Source organism: Pipistrellus hanaki (assembly GCF_964339955.1).
Source record: "Pipistrellus hanaki genome assembly, chromosome: 9".
Taxonomy (NCBI): Eukaryota; Metazoa; Chordata; class Mammalia; order Chiroptera; family Vespertilionidae; genus Pipistrellus; species Pipistrellus hanaki.
The window spans coordinates 30,961,880-30,982,148 of NC_140511.1; the positions used below are offsets into that span (position 1 = coordinate 30,961,880).

At 38.0% G+C, this 20,269-nt stretch overlaps 1 protein-coding gene across 1 annotated transcript in view; it reads right to left on the reverse strand.

Annotated features, from left to right (window-relative positions):
- Nucleotides 1–1,273: 1,273 nt before the first annotated feature.
- The window catches only part of TYR (tyrosinase), a gene marked incomplete at its 3' end in the record, with an annotated part of 64,462 nt that continues 45,466 nt past the window's right edge, over nt 1,274–20,269 (reverse strand). The window contains exons 4-5 of the mRNA XM_084894649.1: nt 6,981–7,162; nt 1,274–1,503 (exon numbers count right to left, since the gene is read on the reverse strand). Of these exons, the coding sequence (XP_084750775.1) occupies nt 1,274–1,503; nt 6,981–7,162 (412 nt within the window). The remainder of the gene's footprint in view (nt 1,504–6,980; nt 7,163–20,269) is intronic.

The window sequence follows — 20,269 nt, forward strand, 5'->3', positions numbered from 1 at the left end:
AGGCACAGGTATTCTCCAGAGAGAATGCATCAGTTTTTCAGGTATATTTTCTCAGGATCATGGTCTCTTCTGATTGATGGGCACTAGGGTAAGGGGTCATTAGTCATGTGGCACTGATGTCAGCCCTGGTGTCACTTCCTCTGGTTTTGCTGCTTTTTTGGAACTGAAACTAAAACACAACTGAGGCCTAAATGTCATCTCTAGTTTGTCTAAAACTCAGTCTCTGTGGTCAAAAGACCAGAGACTTTGTTCTTAAGATTATTTGATGCAGGTCAGAACCTCATTGTTCTGAGGATTTAGTGCTTGAGGGAGTAATTGTGCAAGGGCCTTTATGGGGATCTTAGGAGGCTATTCTTTGGGCCCCTTGTTTCTCCTCTCATGGGTCTATCACATGATTAGCCACATGCTAGGGGAGGAAAGGTCCGGAGAGGGTCTGAATCACATGACCAGTGAGATGAAAAGTCAGGGATCTGTACTGTGTGATGAGCAGTATGCCAGAGGAGGAAGGTCACCTGGGAGAGAGGTCTTATCTTTCCAGTTTTGCTAGTTGCCAGATACCTAGGGTTTTCTTCCCTGGTGACTTTGTGTGCCTGGCCTGTTGTTCCTGCTCTGCTCATGCCTATCTACTGCCTCCTCTACTGCCAACATATTTAACAAGCACATCTTGAGACAGGTATGTAGCCAGATCTGTTGAAGGGCAAGGCCCTTGTTTTCAGTGACCTTCAAAAGTATAGTCATGATTATGGCAGGAAAAAGTGGAAGGTTGTTTTATATTTGATGCTTATAAACATTTTGGAGCAGGACTATAAAATGTAAGGGAAATATTATGCTTTCTGAGAAAAATAAAAATGCCTTTCTCAAGCTCAAAGAACTCAGTATAAATTTGTTACTATTTTATTAAAGTCAAAGACAATAAAAAAGAAACACCATTAAACAATGAGAAGGAAAGAATTAAAAGGATTCCCACATTTTATCATTTTATAAGTTTATCCAGATACAAGTAACAGTTATTAACGACCAAATAGCATTTTTTTTTCCTTGAAAATATGGGACTTGAGGGAAATTGTCAAAAGGACGAACAAAAACCAGCAAGGCCACCACGAATGTGTTCTGAGATAGAAGAAGGGTGCACTTTGTATTAGATTACAATTCAGATAATGGTCTTCACAGACAAATATCAAGGATTTCTGTTAGGACGTGCCCTGGGGACTTGAACAGTGTTTGAGTCAGCGTGAGGTCTGGGTTTTTGGCCCTGCTCTAGTGTCTAAGCCTTTTATAAATGGCTCTGGTACAACACGCTGTGGTAATCCTCCTTTTCCATGAGGAGTGGCTGCTGTTCTTCAGAGGGCTGCTTTCTCTTTCGACGACGACACAGCAGGCCAATGAGCCCTCCCAGCATAGCAGTGAGGACAGACCCCACTAGAGCTGCCCCAATGAGCCATGGCCAGATCCTCCTCGCTTGTTCTAAGTAGGGCATAATGTAATCTTGAAAAAAGTCTGGATCTGAAATAGAAAGACATTCAAGGTTTTACAACTGCTGTGGTCATCATCATCATCATCATCATCATCATAGTCATTATCATCATCCTTGTCATCCTTGCATAATACTTTGGAGCCAGATGTTTGAGTTTGAAAGTCAGCCCTGCTACTTCCCAGCTGTAAGAGCTTAGGGAGGTTATACCTAATAGTCCTATGCCTTAGTGTCTTTATCAGGAAAATAAGAAAACAATAATATCACCTTGTTGGAATGTTGTAGAGGATATAGATAATATATAATCTGTAAATTATGCAGAGACTCCAATGGAGTTTCTGCCTTTTGAATTTCAAAAAGTTCTAATTATTTTAAAAAGTTAATTATATGCCTACTACAACAAAGACGGAGAAGTATCTTCACATACTCTGGAGTTACAATTATATGTAAGACTTATATGAAGTAGAAATGAGATCCACAGACCAAGGAGAAAAGGAATTTTTGTTTAATAAACTAATCTTAGAAAGAATGGGTAGCAACATGAAGTAAAATTTAAAATGAGAGTCTCACTGTTAACCATAAACTTAGTAAGCCTCAGAAAAAATAAAAAGGATATTGTTTTTTAATCAGAGGAATTTATTAAAAACTAATTAAGCCCGGTATTCATTCACAGAAGATAAAAGTGCAGCTCCTTCCGTGTAAGTGGGGCTAAAGGGCTAGAACCCTGTCCACTTCTGCTAGCTTTCTTCTCCCAGGCACTGTCCTTTTGCCCTCTGTCACTAAGACACCTCTAAAACGCCTTAGAACTAATTAAGCATAATTTGAACAATATTGCAACTTAGTGTTTCTTCTCATCAGGAAGGGACAATCACTTGCAAATGGCACACATAAGGTAAATTATTTTTAAAAATGTGTAAGTTGGAATTATAGTAATTTAAACAATGAAAGCAAACAAAGGTAAAAGAAAATTTTTTAAAATGTGAAAACTTTATCAATTTTTAATATATTTTAAAATTATTTTGAAAATGGGACTGCAAAGTCTTAACATATGTTGCTATTAGTCACTTTAATATATAGTGCATTGAAGATATCTGACAAAATGCAGAGTAAATAGAGGCTATATAGTAAATATGATTTCCTTTTATTTTAAAAAATTTAACTAGAAATAAATGTTAGATACAGTTGAGCCCTTACTGTGACTTGAGTCTCCTCTTCCTTTACTCCTCCAATGGGTTTGGTTGCCTTTCAGTAAAAGGTACCCATTTGGACGTGAGGGGAGGAGCCATGAGGTGGAACATGTGTGTGAAAGACATGGGTGGGTTAAGGAGAACCTTCTCTTCCATGGAATAATGGAGAGATAATTGGTTTGGAATATAATATTTGTTACTTACAAGCTTTGTGACTTAACATCAGTCACTTTATCTTTCTAGTCTCAACTTACTCGCCTACCAAACAATAGAAACGACATAGCAATTTACTTTCCCTGCTATCTCATATCACTCCATTTCACTATGTAAGAAAAGCAACCATGAGGATCCTTCTGTGTTTGGCCCTGCTCCTATTGTTACTATCTCAGTGAATGATATCTACCATTAATTAGTTTCACAGCTCAGAAAACTTAGAGGCAACTATAGCATCTCGCTCCTTCTCAGCTCGTGTAAAAATCCTTTTTTCAAGTTATGTACATTTTCTTTTCAAAATAATATCAAATTCTTCAGTGCTTTCTGCTTCTTTTCCTACCAACACCACTGCAAGCCAAACTGCCTTCATCTCCCCGTGGACATTATAATAGTGTTTTCCTGGCCTCCCTAAATATGCTTTGCTATTGCTACAAACTTTCCATATGCTGCAGGAACAGTGATCTTTTGTAAACAGACCCATGATCTGTTTAAAATTTATTAAGGCTTCCGGTATTCTAACATTATGGCCAAAATCCACAATTGAGAGGAGCCCTTTATCAAATAATTAATTCTTCCTCTCATACTGATATCCTCTGAAAGGTCGCTTCGTTGATCTCTAGAAATGGGACATCTCTAAATGAGTCATTAGGTAAGTAGTTGTCTAAGGCCTTTCTCTTCCATTAGGATGTAAGCACTGTACAGATAGAGGCTGTGTTATTTGACACTGTATCAACAGTATCTAAGACTATATCTTTTTCAAGGTAGTTATTGAACATATGTATGCAGAAAGGATTAATTAATCAATAAAACCACTAAGAAAAAAACAAACCTAGTGTAATAAAAATACATATCTAAAAATGAACTGGGTATTAAGAGGGATGACATTTTTCTTACAAGCTTTACTTATATTGGTTAAGAGATACCACCCTTTATGATAAACATCACTTACACTCAAACTAATTCATTGATTTCATTCAATACCAGATACCAGTTAGTACTTAGAAAAAGCTTTCAAGATATCAATTCTGATATTGTAGGGCTCCCAGCCAAGGTCGAGAAGGGAAAGATTTATCCTTAGGAACTCTAATAAAAGAATGAATAAACATGGCTATATATATATATATATATATATATATATATATATATATAGCCATGTTAAATCATATATATAAATGATTTGATACCCGAGAGTTTGGCAGATGAATAAATAGCATCAGAATTTAGCCAGAGAGAAGAGCATATTGAAAAACATGAGTCAATAAAAGAGTCTGGCGTGTTAAAAAATGGAAATCATAAAATCCTAAGTGGTGACTCTTTGGAAAGCCATTATCAATATGCTGCTCTCATTATGTACTATGGGTATTTATACAAGAAAGGGAACTCAATATATGCCCTTCTTTTTTACCTACCCCCCTCACCACACCTCCACAGTTTGTAAAATCCCCTGTTCTCTTAAGGCTTTCAAAAATCTGATCTTCTCTGCCAGCCATTTCAGCCTGCCTTCCATTGGCTATGATATTCAGATACACCAAAATAGGTCAGTTGAACTCATATCTGTTCAACTAGTGGTTCCCCGAAGGAGAGGAAAAAGGATAACATGCACATTCTTTTGTTGGCCCTAAAGTGTGGTTCTGCTATGCCACATACTGGATGGCCCTAGGACAAGTTGTTTATATTCTTTAAGCCTCTGTTTTCCACCTTGAAAAGGAAAAAAAAAATAACAGTACCTACTTCATAGGGTGGTTATGAATATTAAAGGAAATAATAAACACAGCCACCTAGAGGAGTTTTTGGAACATAAAAAGCACTATTTGTTAGTGGAATAACTGTGGAATAACTACATTTAGCTCCTCAGTGTAAATTCCCATAATACATACTCCTCAAATAAGGGAATTTAGCACTCAATACATATGATGTCACTTTCCACCTTTATTTTTCTTGCTTCCTTTTAGTTTAAAGTATTCCCTGCCCCTTTTTATCTACAACCTTCCTGTTATTCCTTCAAGGCCTTGTCTTGTCTTACTAGATGGAAATACTCAGTAGTCCTTGTTTTCTTCTCTGTGAAGGTTATGACTCTTTTACTACACTTAACACAGCCTGTGTTTCATGCTTTCTTACACAATTGTCTGACTTTCACATTTATTTTAGAGTTCTTTGAGGTCTGGAACTAGGTCAGTCATTATGTCCCTAAAGTCTAGCTCAAGAGGTAAGAAGTTGATAAAAGTCATTCATTTGTTCATTTTAGTTATCCATTTATGTTTTCACAAATTATAAATAAATATAATAAGATGTCAGTGCTTGCTGAATACCTCTTGCCCACAAACCCCATGCTGTTTTACAGCTTTTGAATGCTGACCTTCTTAAAGTGGAAGCATTGTATTGTACAGAGTTGATATCAGACTCCTCCACATATTGGTGTTTAATATTGGGAAAGTAACTTAAATTCTCTTCATATTAGTATCCTCACCTCTTTCTAGTAATAATGATACTTACCTAATATAAGGTTGGTTAATGCATGTATGGAATCTGCATGTAGCAAGCTCTCGAGTGAGGGAGATATTACTATCTGTTCATTATCAAGGAATTACTGATATTGATCTACTAAAAAAGAGTATTTAAAACCCAGATCTAATTACAATTCTAGAGTTTTATATCTCTATCTTAATCATAGCATATTATTATTATTATTATTAGAGGCCTGGTGCATAAAATTCATACATGGGGGGCCGAAGCTGGTTTGGCTCAGTGGTAGAGAGTTGGACTGCGGACTGAAAGGTCCCAGGTTCGATTCCGGGCAAGGGCATGTACATTGGTTGTGGGCACATCCCCGGTAGCGGGTGTGCAAGAGGCAGCTGGTTGATGTTTCTCTCTCATCGATGTTTCTAGCTCTCTAGCTCTCTCCCTTCCTCTCTGTAAAAAATCAATAAAATATATATATTTTTTTAAATTCATGCATGTGGGTATGTATGTGTGTCCCTTAGCCCTGTTGAAACCTTCTCCAATCTGGGACCCCTTGAGGGATGTCCAACTGCCCATTTAGCCCAATCCCACTGAGGACTGCTGGATCCCAATTGCTTGCCTGCCTGCCCAATTGCCTCTAACCGCTTCTGCCTCATCACCCCCTAACCACTCCCCTGCTGACATAGTCACCCCTAACTATCCTCCCCTGCTGGCCTGGTCACCCCTGACTGCCCTCCCCTGCAGTTTTGGTCCCCCCAACTGCCCTCCACTGTAGGCCTGGGTCCCCCTCAACTGTCCTCCCCTTCAAGCCTGGTTGCCCCCAACTGCCCTCCCCTGCAGGCCTGGAGTCCCCCCAACTGCAGTCTTGGTCTCTCCCAACTCCCCTCCCCTACAGGCCTGGGTGTCCCCCAACAACTGCCCTTCACTGCAGGCCTGGGTCCTCCTCAACTGTCCTCCCCTGCAGGCCTGGTTGCCCCCAACTTCCCTCCTCTGCTTGCCTTGTCACCCCTAACTGCCCTCCCCTGCTGGCTTGATTGCCCACAACTGTGTTCCAAGGCTGGCCATCTTATGGTGGCCATCTTGTGTCCACATGGGGGTGACCATCTTTGACCACAATGGGGTGGCCATCTTATGTGTTGGAGTGATGGTCAATTTGCATATTACATATTTATTATTTAGGATTTGGAATTAAACAATAAAATGTCCAGGTTTTTTCTAGGTAACTCAGCAGGAATTTCCCAAAGATGATTTCAAAATTGCTCCATGCAGTAGGCTCCTTAATCAAAACAATTGTATGAGATATTCTGATCCCAGTATTTCAGGTTAAAAACAGATTCATGGACTTGAAATCACATAACAGTAAGCAGCTAGTCATATTTCAAGCCCATTTTCCCCACTGATTTTAATTTTAGTCTCTTTCCATGGCTTTCATGTATGAAATGCACATTAAGCAGAATGAATATGAGTTGAAAAATTCTTGGGACTTGGTTCATGTAATAATACATTGGTAATAAGTTTGGGGCTGCAATGCACTTATCCAATTTAAAGTAGTTGGTGATAACATTGTACAAGCATAAGGTTTTGTATTCTTGCAAAAGAAATCGGTCACACTTTATTCAGCAATTTATGTGAAAGAAATTAAACTTTACCAGAATCTTGTAGGTAGCTATAGTCATAGCCCAGGTCTCTGGATGAAATAAAGAAATCACCATTTCTGTAGAGGGGTATAAAAGGAACCATGTAGGACTCCCGGTTATGTCCAATGGGTGCGTTGGTTGCTGGATAAACTTCTTGAAGAGGACGGTACCTTCGGAGCCACTGCTCAAAAATACTGCAGAGGAAAGGATTATTCAGACTCATAAACATATCATTTATAAAGGAAATATTTGGATTTCTTAAAGTAAAATAATAAGACATATCTTAAAATCCCAAGACATGGAAAGATGCCAAAGATATTTTTCATTTTTTGAAAGTACTCTGCAAAGCACCAGTTCATGCTGTCAGGCCCTGATGAAATGCATTTGTTTGAAAGAAATATTAGAGAAAACTTTGAAACAGGAATTTTTTTAGAGGATAAATGACTTACATGACAAGTTTAGATCCTTCAGAATGCTGCAGAACAAGGGTAATTATTGGTTGAGTGACAATTGAGTCATAGTTATAAATTAAATATGTTCCCGTGTCAAAAAAAGTTAGCCCAAAGAAAGTATGTACAAAACTAAATTGAAATTTATAATGGAATTATTAATTATTGGTCTTTTTTTTGTCACAGTGGGGACCTTTCATTATTTCAACCTTCTTGTTATGCTTGGTGATGTATATGCTTAATGAATCTTGGAGGAGAAAAAGCTCATCTCCCATGAGAGGCTAAAAGTACTTACTTAATTTCCCAACTCTTTCCAAAATAGAGTTTAACCACATGATCAATAATCAGCCAATAAGATATATCCATCCAAGACTTTAAAACAACACATACTGACAAAAAGAAACAAGGACTTTTGAAAAACAGTTGAGTAGTGGTCAATGGCCATTGCAATAACAACATCCAGGTTTTAGGGTCAGCAAGGCCAGAGCTACCAGGAAAGTTACTTACTGTCCAGCAGTACCCTTTGATCTCTGGTATCATTTTAGCAGATGACTTGGCTGCTGCCCTCCTCCCTTATTCCCACCTGCTTTTGAACCTGCTTCTCCATGATTTCTTGGCCTATCCAGTATCCTCTCAGCAAAGTCTTTTCCTGTTTAAACCAGGGAAGTTAGTTATACCTGCATTCAATTAAAAACTCCGGAGCAATAGCCAAAATATTAAGAGACCACAAAGGTCCAGTGAGAATGAAGTAGAAGCTGAAGCTCTAGCAGGATTTACAGTGGGTCATTAGTAGTGTGACAAGGAGAATGCCTTTGGATTATCAGGCTATGTACCACGGAAGGATGAACACTAGATCTAGAGTCACACAACTCATAAGAGTCATAGCTCTGTGGTGTGACTTGAAGCAAATCACTGAAACTCATGGAGACTTAACCTTCTCATCCTTAAAATCAAAGTAATAATATTTGTCCTATCAATTTCCGAAGGGATTATTTGAAGTGATGGTTTTTATGAAAGTGAAAAATAAGTAAGCTGTTTTTACTTAGTCTAAAGTAGGAGATAAAAGGCTAGTGCATGATCACAGGGTGGAGTCTTTTAAGAAGGTGATGCTTTGAAACAGGAATTTAAAAATTTTTCAAAAACACCCCACACACATTTTGAACATTTTGAAAGACAATAAAGAAAGGAAGAAGGAGGCCAGACAGCAAGAGTGGTGATCATTTTTCTGTGATGGAAACACTTATATTTGCATAAGGAATCTGGACTTAAATGCTAACTCTGGTCAAAGTTGATTTTTAATTGTGAATTAACTGAGGTACCAGCAGGCCACAGATAGACACTGAAAATATTGATTGCTCCCTAAATTGCTCAATTATTAAATATGTTGACTGAGTACCTACCATATGTCAAGTTTTGGAGAAACATGAAACTGTAAAAACCTGACTTTTGTTGGTTGTGACAAAGGAAACTTGTAAAATTACTTAACCTGTTTGACTTTCCTTTTCTGCATATCCAAAATCAGAATAATATTTATGACATGAAGGTATTCTGAGTATTAATTAAAATAACCTGGGATACGTGACTGAGTGCTTGACAACTGATGAGCAGGAACCGTCATCATCCCAACCCCCTTCTTTCTCCTCCTCATGACTAATGTTATACTGGAGAACCTTCTAATTGGTGAGAGGCATGAAACATGCTATAACAGAAATGTGAAAGCCATGTATATATGAGCTGGATGTTTAAGAATCATTATTTTGCTATACAGAAATGTGAAAGGAGAGGATTCAAGAAGATTAGTTGTTGTATGTGTGCCTACATTACCTCCAGTAATTAGAAACTGGCTTAACAAATAAACCCCCAATTCTGTTCAAGTCCTAAAATGTTATGAATTAGGCTTTTTGTTTTAACTTCTATATTGTTCTATTCCCAAGTGTTATTTATTCATTATACAGGGTTGGGCAAAAGTAGGTTTATAGCTGTGAGTATATGAAACACAGAGGTTAGTCTTGTAATATTATTTATTAACTATTATTTTTCATATAAACAGCTATAAACCTACTTTTGCTCCATCCTATATATAGTTCAAAGAAATATAAACAAGCAAAAAAGAGAACAAAAAATTACATTTAATTGGTCCATATTTTGTTATATCTAGTTTTAAAACTATAACATTATATATATATATATATTTAACAAAAATAATTATACTATAGATAATGTTTTACAAGGCATTTTATTTGTACTAAACAGCATTTAATCAATGTTTACTGGTATTCAAGTGGTAATAAATCTATTTTTTAATGGGAAGGAGGTTTTCTGATAATTAATCTTTCCCCCACCCCTATTAAACTGACTGATTTAGGAACAGCCCAATATACAATGAGCTAATAGACAAGGGCTCAAGGCAAAAATTGTGCCTTTTGTCAATTGAGAAAAATGACTACTATAGTTCAATTTATAAATCTTGCTTCTGCCAAGAAATAAAAAATTCTTTGCCTAGATAAGACAAGGACATCAATTCTTAGCACCAAAAGGTTTAATGGATGAAATCATTAATGTGCTCACCCACCTTATCAACCTTTTAAAATGAAGGTATTAATCTTGATTAAATTCTTCATTGGTGGTTCTCATCATCGGTTAATTTCATTGAACCATGTCTAAAGTAGCTCACTTTGGAATACTAATGTTTAACTTGGATAATCACACTGCCATTTTGGGGGGGAAATATCCTCTTACCAAAGATTCATTTAAACTAGGGAGACCTCATTTAGTCTCCAGACTCTAGGAAAATCTTTGATGGTATCTTAAATCAAGATTTGAAACATGAGTATTTAGAGAAATGGTAGAGGTGTTCCAGAAGACTAGAATATGTTTTGCAAAGAGTTTTTGATGAGAGGTACATAATATGGTCATTTATGTCGATGGAGAGTAAGGAGAGAATCATTCAAAATAAGGCTACAGAAATAATAGGACCCAAATCATGAAGAGTAGCAGATGCCAGGTGAAAAATATTTGTAGTTTTTCCAAGAGTAGTAGGAAGCCACTGTTTGTATCTGGAGAGGTGGGTATTAACATAAACAGATCATAATTTTTAAAAAATATATATATTTTTATTGATTTCAGAGAGAAAGGAAGAAGGAGATAGAAACATCAATGATGAGAGAGAATCATTGATCAGAGCTACCTTCTGCACATCCCCCACTGGGGATTAAATCTGCAACTCAGGCACGTGCCCTTGACCAGAATCAAATCCGGAACCCTTCAGTCACAGGCCAGCTCTCTATCCACTGAGCCCAACCAACTAGGGCACAGACCATAATTTTTCAAAGATTACACAGATTGCTTTGTAGAGAAGAGCTGATGGGCACTAATAGGTGATGTGCATGACATGAGGAAACCAGTGAGAATACTATGTTTAGGAAAAGAGATGATGTGTGGCTATCTAAGCAGTGTAGCTGAAGGAGGAGATGCCCCAGAAGACTCCATGTTTTCTGGCTTATGTTGTAAAAAAATATATATATATATTTTTATTTTCAAAGATGTAGCTCACTGGAGAAATATGGCACGAAAGGGGTGTTAACATCCTGCGTGTTAACATGCTGTGCTTGAAAAATTCCAGTGGTGATGTCAGGTGGGCAGTTGGATATTTGGGTCTGGATTTCAAAGCAAGATTTACTCTGGAAATATAAATTGAGGCCCTATCAGTCTGTGGTAAATAAGTGAAGCTATGAGAGCAGGAAGACAATAAAAAATATAAGAAAATATGAGATTATTTTTCTCAGATGTCATCTTTCTGAAAAGCCAAGGTAGATGAAGCAATAATCACATTGTCTTTGAAAACTGCCGGAACCAGTTTGGTTCAATGGATAGAGCGTCGGCTTGGGGACAGAAGGGTCCCGGGTTCGATTCCGGTCAAGGGCATGTACCTTGGTTGCGGGCACGTCCCCAGTAGGGGGTGTGCAAGAGGCAGCTGATCGATGACTCTCTCATCGATGTTTCTAACTCTGTATCTCTCTCCCTTCCTCTCTGTACAAAATCAATAAAATATATTTTTAAAAAATGAAAACTATACCTAGGGATGCCCACAAAATTCTAATTACTCAAAACATACTGAGTGGATTCCTATCTTTTCACTTCTTTTCCATTATTTGTTTCATTCCTATAGCCCTAGTTTTGAAACATTTATCTGTTGAACCAAATTTTAATTAATAAATGACAATAAGTATCTTCATTTAAACTTAGAGAACACCTTCAAAGCCTCTCAATTTAAAAAAAATCTCCTGTAGAATGGGGATGGGACTATTTATTTTAACATAGTTATGAGAACCAAAATGAAATAAAGTAAAAAGGAGAATAATAACACTTAAAGATAAAATGAAGGAATATTCATAAATTGCTTGGCCTACTTCCTGAAAGATAGTAATTTGTGTTTCCTTTCCTTCCAAAACCCTCATTTTACAGAGTAAATAATTCTAACCTAAACATCACAGGTAGTTAGTAGCATACCCAAGACTGGAATTGAGTGGTATGTTGCTAATTATAGGAAATGCACTTGCCTTCTGTGTGTTTCCCTCTGAGTTTTGACAGTCTGATCAATGCTTACCCTGTCTCCTGGTCTGTTTTGGTTCATCAGTTTATGTTGTTCATTATTTCCCCTAGATGAGTGAGATCATGTGATACAAGAAATACACTTATAAGAACCACAAATGAGACAAGCCACAATGGTTATGCTGAGAGGCAAATAAATCAGTCTGTAGTGAGTTTCTGGGCCAACAGTTCTTTTGAGTCCCAATTTCAATGTCAAACAGTTCCTTATCTTGAAATGCAAGCTCTTTGTGTGTTAATTACACAGTAATTACCAAAAATGTTACTTTGCTCATTCTAAGGACTCATAGTTTATACTCAGGGAACAGAGATGAATACAAAACAAAAAGATCAGGAAAGGGTGTGCAGGAGCCTAGCAAATACAACTAAAGAGAGAGTGGAAACAAGTAGGCAGAAAAAGGGGAACAGAGAAAGAGTAGATAGTATCTGAGTGGTGAATGGGTGGTGTATTAGTCAGAATTTTTCAGAAAAACAGAGTCAAGATGGAGGGAGATAGAAGGGAGGAAAGGAGGAAGGGAGCGAAGGAGGGAGGGAGGGAAAGAGAGAGAAAGTCACAAAGAAAAAGAAACACAATAATGTTTGACCTAATGGCTTGGTGCCATGCCTAGACACATTAACACATAATATTAACCAATACAGGGACTGTCAAGTAAGATGCCCCATCTTAGAAGACACTGGAACCTTAGTTTTGAAAACTGAATAGCAGAAGTCTGAGTAATAGAAGGGGAAAGGCAGTGTAGGGAGACTAAAGCACAAGCATAAAGAGGTTTTCATCAGGGCCTCGCAAGTAGTTCAGAAGGGGTACAGTTGGAATGTACATGGGTACATGTGGCTAAACCAAGACAGTGTAGGCCTTTCTACACATTATGAAAGGTAAGAAGTAATATTAGTTGGTAATCTATGAAGAGCCAGTGGAGGATTTTAAGAAAGGAGTGAAGTAATCATTTTAAATGAATGAATAATTAAATGAGCCAACAGCTGAATTTGGAGGCCAAAAGAGCAACCATTGAATAGATTCATGACCTGCTGTGCTGAGAAGACTGGAAATATTTAGAACCTCCCTCTGAGTTTGAAATAACAATGTGCCAATGGATCCTTTTTGTTCATGCTTCTGGCTAATGCTAGAACTCATTTAAGAAGTATTTGGAAGTTTTTAAAAGAAATTGGACACTTTAAGAGCATAGATTGTCAGGGCTGACTAGTTGCAAATGAAAAGCCTATTATGCAGCTAAGAAATTCAACTGGGCCCAACCTCAATTGAGTATAATTTCAAATATATACTCGAAAACGTATTAGTTTAGTTGTGGAAAGGGCAAACTAGTCTTTAGGGAATAGGTAAAGGAGTGAAAACCAGATTAGAATCACTTAAGCTAATGATGAAACTTGAGGGAATTTAGTGTAATAACCAAAATGTCAGCGACAATGAACCAAAAAGTACCAAAGAACTACAAGTCTAAGGAAAAAAGGCCATTTCAGAGAGTCCCTTTTCCTTTTCCCATCAACACTTATGGGTGTCATTAAGCAGCAAGGCACCCTACTATGAACTGTTTTGTTAGCACATTAAAAGCAAGCCACAGTGCTCCCCATGTGATTATAATGGGCAACCTTGATTGAGAACCACTGCACTAAGCAGAAATTGCACTCAAATCAAATGAGCCAGGCTGCACTCCCAGGAACAAAGCGAGTAAGAATGCATCAGTGAAAAGGTATCACAGAGGGCCATCCTCCCAGAGGAGGTTGGATGTATGTAGGGAACAGACTATTCATTGAACTCTGAATAGATATTACTGATTGACCTTCAAGTCCTCAGTGCTCTTACCTATGACATGGCAATAATGCAGCTTACCTATCCCCTGTCACTAAATTGTCCATTTATTTATTCATTATATATATCTGTCTTATATTAACCACCTATCAAGCTCCATGGATGGCGAAGCATGGATCCCTGACCTCATGGATCTCATCCTATTATGTGATAAAGAGATACATACATTTCAAGGTGGTTTATGTAAATGACACTCCTAAAGTCATGGAATTACAGCAGGAACAGCTGATGGTCAAAGTGAAGGAAAGCTTCACAGCAGAGATGTATTTAAACATGGAGTGTAGATAGATTATGGAGAAATATTCCATTTAAAACACAGACCCACAGGGAGCCTAGACACTAATGCAATTGAAAAATGAAAGTGCTTTTGGTGGGTCAGAATGAAGTATAAGAAGTGCAGGATCATTAGGAAGTGAGACTGAATAGTTGAGAAGGGTCATATTGTGAAAGACCTGTATACCAACTGGGATAGATAGTTTGGACTTGATCCCAAGAGTTAATTTGCTACCTACGTAGTTACTTTAGATAAAGTGACTATAATTGGATTTGAATTTTAGAAATATAATTATAGTGGATATGTATGTTATATTATACCAGAGGCCCAGTGCACAAAATTTATGCACTTGGAGGAGTGGACCCTCAGCCCGGACTGCACCCTCTTGCAGTACAGTCAGTCATCTGTAGAGCTGCCACAGAGGCAGGAGAGGCTTCCACCATCACTGCTGCGCTAGCCAGCCATGAGCTTGGTTTTTGGCTGAGCGACACTCTCCTTCTGGGAAAACACTGATCATCAGGGGATAGCTCCTGCATTGAGCATCTGCCCCCTGGTGGTCAATGCATGGCATTGCGACAGGTCATTCTGCTCTTTGGTCAATTTGCATATTAGTTTTTTTATTATATAGGATTATATTATATATTAATAAGTTAAAATACATTCCATTTATTGAAGGTCTACATTAAATAATAATTGATCAAAATTTATTAGTTCCATCTATTGGAGATCACAGTGTATCATTAGACTAAAAGTAATAAGGCAACTAATGTATAAGTAGACAACTATTACTTTCCCTAAAAGGTTAGGCTGCCCCCTTCCTTCCAAACATTTTCTTCATTTAATATAAATTTTTTCATTAGAAAATACTTCTGAGTGCCTGGCTGCTGTGGCTCAGTGATTGAATGTCAACCTGTGAACCAGGAGGTCACAGTTCAATTCCCAGTCAGGACAACATGCATGGGCTGTGGACTTGCTCCCTAGTGTCAGTCTGCAGGAGGCAGCCAATCAGTGATTCTCTCTCATCCCTCACCCTCTCCCTCTCCCTCTCTGTTACCCTCTCCCCCTCCCTCTCTGAAACCAATAAAAATATATGCTTCTGAGGCTCTCATAAAATAATATAAAAAGAGCTAGTGAATTTAGTAGTAATTCCCACTTACTAGGTACAGCTCATACTCTTTTTCAAACAATACTGCCAGAGTAATTAGTAGCAGTAGTGAGAGTTAGCATACCAACTATATGTCAGGTACTATTCTAAGTATTTCTCATCTCATCAAACAATCCTATGAGATATATTCTATTGTTATCCCTATTTTTACACAAGGGAAAACCAAAGAAAAAGAGGATAAAAAAAACTTCCCATGGCTACACAGCTAGGAAGTGGCAAGTAGCAGAATCAGGATTCAAAACTAGGCCGTTTAATTACAGGACTTGTTCTTAGCTTTAGTGAAATATCGCCTGGCAATAGTATTCACATTAAGACACACGAAAAAGAAACAAACAAATAAAAAGTAGGAGTTTACATAACGTTGCTCAGTTCATTTAATTATATGGAGAAATGTGAGCAGACAGGAACAAAAGAGCAAAAATACATGGGTGTCAGCCCAAGGCATTTGGCATTACTCCATATGTAAGGAGAGTCACTGTTGCCATTTGAGAAAGTTAATGATGTGGGGGAAAAAAAAGTGCGTAGAAATATTTATAGGGAAGTGTTCAGGATGGAGTTTGTATTGGAGAGATGGGAAAAAAGGGACTAACACATTGGTAGCTAAGTACCTAGGGCCTATACTAAAAGTGTAGGAAAAAAAAACAAAAGTAATATCTGTAAATAAAACAATTAAGCAAAGAAGGTCACAAATGTTTCAACACAAGGGGTGCCATCTGGCAGAAGGAAAATTTAGCATGAGCTCAAATGCTTCTTTTTAATAAACAGCAAACATCCATGATACCTAGGGATATTTATGATGTACAATTATAAAAACTTAAGGAACACAAATACACAAATAAGTTATGGAGAAATAATGCTAGTTTTTTTTTTTTTTTAAATTTAGATGTGAAAAAATATGTGTTCAAGTCTTACCTAAAAAAACAAAACAGCTTTCAGAAAGCAGACTCATCTGGATTGACAAACTGACATCTTACTAGTACTAGTAATCACATCAAATGATTCTGACTACCGGAAGGAAGGAGCCCATGAAAAGATAGACCAAGGCCTGAAAAACATCTTATTCTGTGTGTTTTTCTCTAAAATAGTAGCTATATAACCACCTACCTACATTTTTTTTTTTTGTATCCAAATCTTCACCTATCAATATTTCCAAGTCTTTTGCCTTTCTGTTCCTCTAACCCTCAGTGCCAGTTTGAACATTTGACAAGTGCATTTCTTACAAAGGTCAGTGATCTGAGTGTCACCCACTCTGTAGTCAAAAATATAAACTGCCACTTCAGGAAAAGAACTTTGTTATTCTGTTTGTACTGTATTTCCCTCCACTATGGGGAGGGAATTGCTGCAAAGAGAAGCATCCCTATCTTCCATGCTAAGAAATAATGTCTAGAAAGGCGAGAAACGAGTGAAGCCCATGAAGCAAACAATGAATAACAGAGGATAGACCAGTGGTTCTCAACCTTTCTAATACCGTGACCCTTTAATACAGTTCCTCATGTTGTCACAACCCACAGGTTGAGAGCCGCTAGCAGGGGTGCCTAAGACCATCAGAAAACACAGATATTTACATTATGATTCATAACAGTAGCAAAATTATAGTTATGAACTAGCAACGAAAATAATTTTATGGTCGGGGGTCACCAAAACATGAGGAACTGTATTAAAGGGTCGTGGCATTAGAAAGGTTGAGAACCACTGGCATAGACAGTCCAAGGAGCAAGCACAGACCATCTCAGGAAGAGTCAATCTAAACTAAACTTTAAGGGTCTATGATAGTGAGGACTTTGAGATTTCTAACATGCTCCACGTTGTCATCACTTATTTCCTATTTTACCAAGTGATTATAGTAAAATTCATGAAATGAGGAACACATCCAGAAAAACGGGAACTATAGAAACACATTCCACTCCATAACCAAGTGGCAGAAAACTGAATGAATGCTGAGGGGCTGGAACTACATGGCAACCATACTTGCATTTTCCCCCTCTTGAGACCAGCAGCTAGTGTGTGGTAACTGGACATCCTTTGCATTGAAGCCTTGAATTTGGCACATTTTCTATCTGAAATTGGTGTCAGTGTTTGTTAATCCCCAAACTCAAATTCCCCACACAAAATCCAGCAAATATCTCGGAGTGACTGCCATGAGTCTTGCACCTAAGGACTTTAGAAATAGCGTTCCTGCACTTAAAAGCACCCACAGTCTGGAGAGGAATACAGATACACAAATAAGCAGTTTTAATAGACACTACAGTGAAGATAAGTAAAAGACAATAAAAAGAATGATGTGATCAGCTCTGACTGATGAGAAGGAAAAGGAAGTAACATTGGGCTGGAGCTTGAAGAGTTGCTAGAGGCTCAGTTGGTGGATGGAGAGGGAGGGACAACCTCATACAGAATTTCAAGGAAGAGATAACAGTTTGCACAATGGTCCCCTGGCATAGAAGCACATCCCCCAGGATTCCATTTAGGAATTCTTGATTCTCTCCAGCTGGGGGATAGTTGAGTGTACTTTTGCCTTCCACTTTCAGTGACTTCAGTTAGGGTATCTACTTTTCATTCTCTCCTCAAAGGATCTTCACCACCTTCCTCTGCATTTAGAGAACTGTACATACAAATACGAAGGAACTTTACAATTAATCATGATATATCAAAATGCCGAGGCTCTGTCAGTCTTGAGAGAGTGAAGGATACCTCGAAAAATATTTTACTTGACTTTCTCCATAGAAAGAATTTTCAAGGGAGGGATATCTGAGGGAATTCATATTTGAGGAGAAAATAGATGTTATAGAATAATGAAAGTTTATATTTAGAATATATTATAGTTATGAAGCTATTATCTTATAGATCCAAATGCACCCTCCCTCCCATCTATAAAATAAAAATATAATATGCTAATTAGACCAGACACCCAAAAGACCTTAGGACGTCCTTCCAGATAAAGCCACGATGGTGGGGGCCAAGGCAGAGGTGGTTAGGGGCGAGGTGGCAGGCAGACAGGTGAGTGGTTAGGAGTGATGAGTCAGGCAGGCAGGTAGGTGAGTGGTTAGGAGAAAGCGGTCAGTCCCAGATTATGAGAGGGATGTTCAACTGTCCGTTCAGGCCCAATCCTACAGTGCATCCCCAGGGGGTCCCAGCTTGGGCCAGGCTGAGGGAATCCTTTCCCTGTGCACAAATTTTATTCACTGGGCCTCTAAGGTGGATAAGTTGATAAGTTCTGTTGATTTCACTCAGCCTTTTTCTCAAGTTGCAACAGTTTTAATCAATAAACCCAGGTAAGAAGTAGCCATGGTGACAGAGGAGGCTAGGCATAGGCTCAACAATATAGCTCTCCTTCTCACAAAGGCTGACCTCGCTACAACCATTCTACAGTGCCAAATATGCTAATACTGGAGACCAGCTGTGAGGTGCTGATGACGCACCATTCCTTGGAGCAGGGAATAATTCACTCACCTGATTCATTGATTATATTGGACTCCTATCATCAGAAAGCACACAGTAATTGCTTTTACCAGAATAGATGCATATCTGCATATGGATTTGCTTCCTCTGTAGATAAGGCTTCTGCCAGCATCACCACGGACCCATGGAATGTTTCTTTATTATCACAAATTTTACTGAACTTTGCTTCTAACTGCAGAATGCATCCCACAGCAAAAGCATCGCAACATTGTGCTATTTCATATGGAATTTAGCTTTACCATGCAATCCGTTACCTAAAAGCAACTGGCCTAATAAAAGAAAGAATTGGCCATTCAAGATTCATCTGGGGTACCGGTTGGTTGAAAACATCCTGAAGAGTTGAGTCATGTCTGACAAAGGCAGTATATGCTACAAAGGCAGTAAATGCTTTGAATTAGTGACAAGTATTCTCCCATGTGCATTCTCTGAAGGTGCTAGAAATACAAGTGGAGGTGGGAATGGTTCCTTTCACAATTACATCCTACAACCCACATACAAATTTTCCCCAGTCATTAAAACTTTGAAATTGTTTGCTTTTTATGGTGTTTTTTTTCTTCTTTTTTTTTCTTCCAAGTAGGACTACTTCTACAAGGATACATAGTAATATTACATTGAATTTGAAGTTCAGTTGAAGGACATTTTAGGTACTGAATGCCACTGAACATGTGTATAAGAAAGAGGGATACTACGCTGGGAGAAGTGATAGATCCTGATTGTCAAGGTACCAGAGGCCCAGTGCTCGAAAATTATGCATGGGTAGGGTCCCTAGCAGCTGCTGGCTACAGGCTGGGGCCTTCCTTCGTTCCGTGATGCCCCCTCGTGGTCAGCACATGTTATAGTGAGCAATTGAACTCCCAGATGGTCAAACTCCTGAGGGGACACTTTGCATATTAGGCTTTTATATAGAGAGTTATTTGAAGTGTTGATACACAATAGTATAGGGAAGTCTAAGTATGAAATTCAGAGCATCCTCTGGGGAGTTTTAGCACTTCTGTGTTAAACAGTAATATATAATGGAAGACTATATGTAGTAACTAAAGAAAAGGTAAATAGCTTAGAAATCAGATCCTCTAGGCATCGAATTTAGGATCATTCACTTGCTAAAAAAGTTTGGCTAGCAGAGACACTGGCTGAGGGCAAACAGAACATGGTGTAGCTAGGAGAAAACATGATAAAAAACAACCAGGGCATTATAATATGTTATGGAAATGAGGTCTGCAGCAGCCATGCTTATGTTCTTCCCTGTCTATTCTAAGCATAATTTTAACACTAGTTAATTTGTGTCTGGTTATGTATATAGACATATTTTGGTATGTTAACTTCTTTCATGTCTCCTTTCTTCTTGTTCTTTCATATACGAATAATCAATAATACTTAATTTTACAATTTTGTTTTTAGTACAGAATATCCAATATGGACTGTGACAGCATTGGAGAATTATGTAACATCTCTCAAAGAGGGATGTTGTGAGGATTAATTAGAAATTAATATAATGGCTTTAGGGGCTTTAGTTATTGCTTTTTG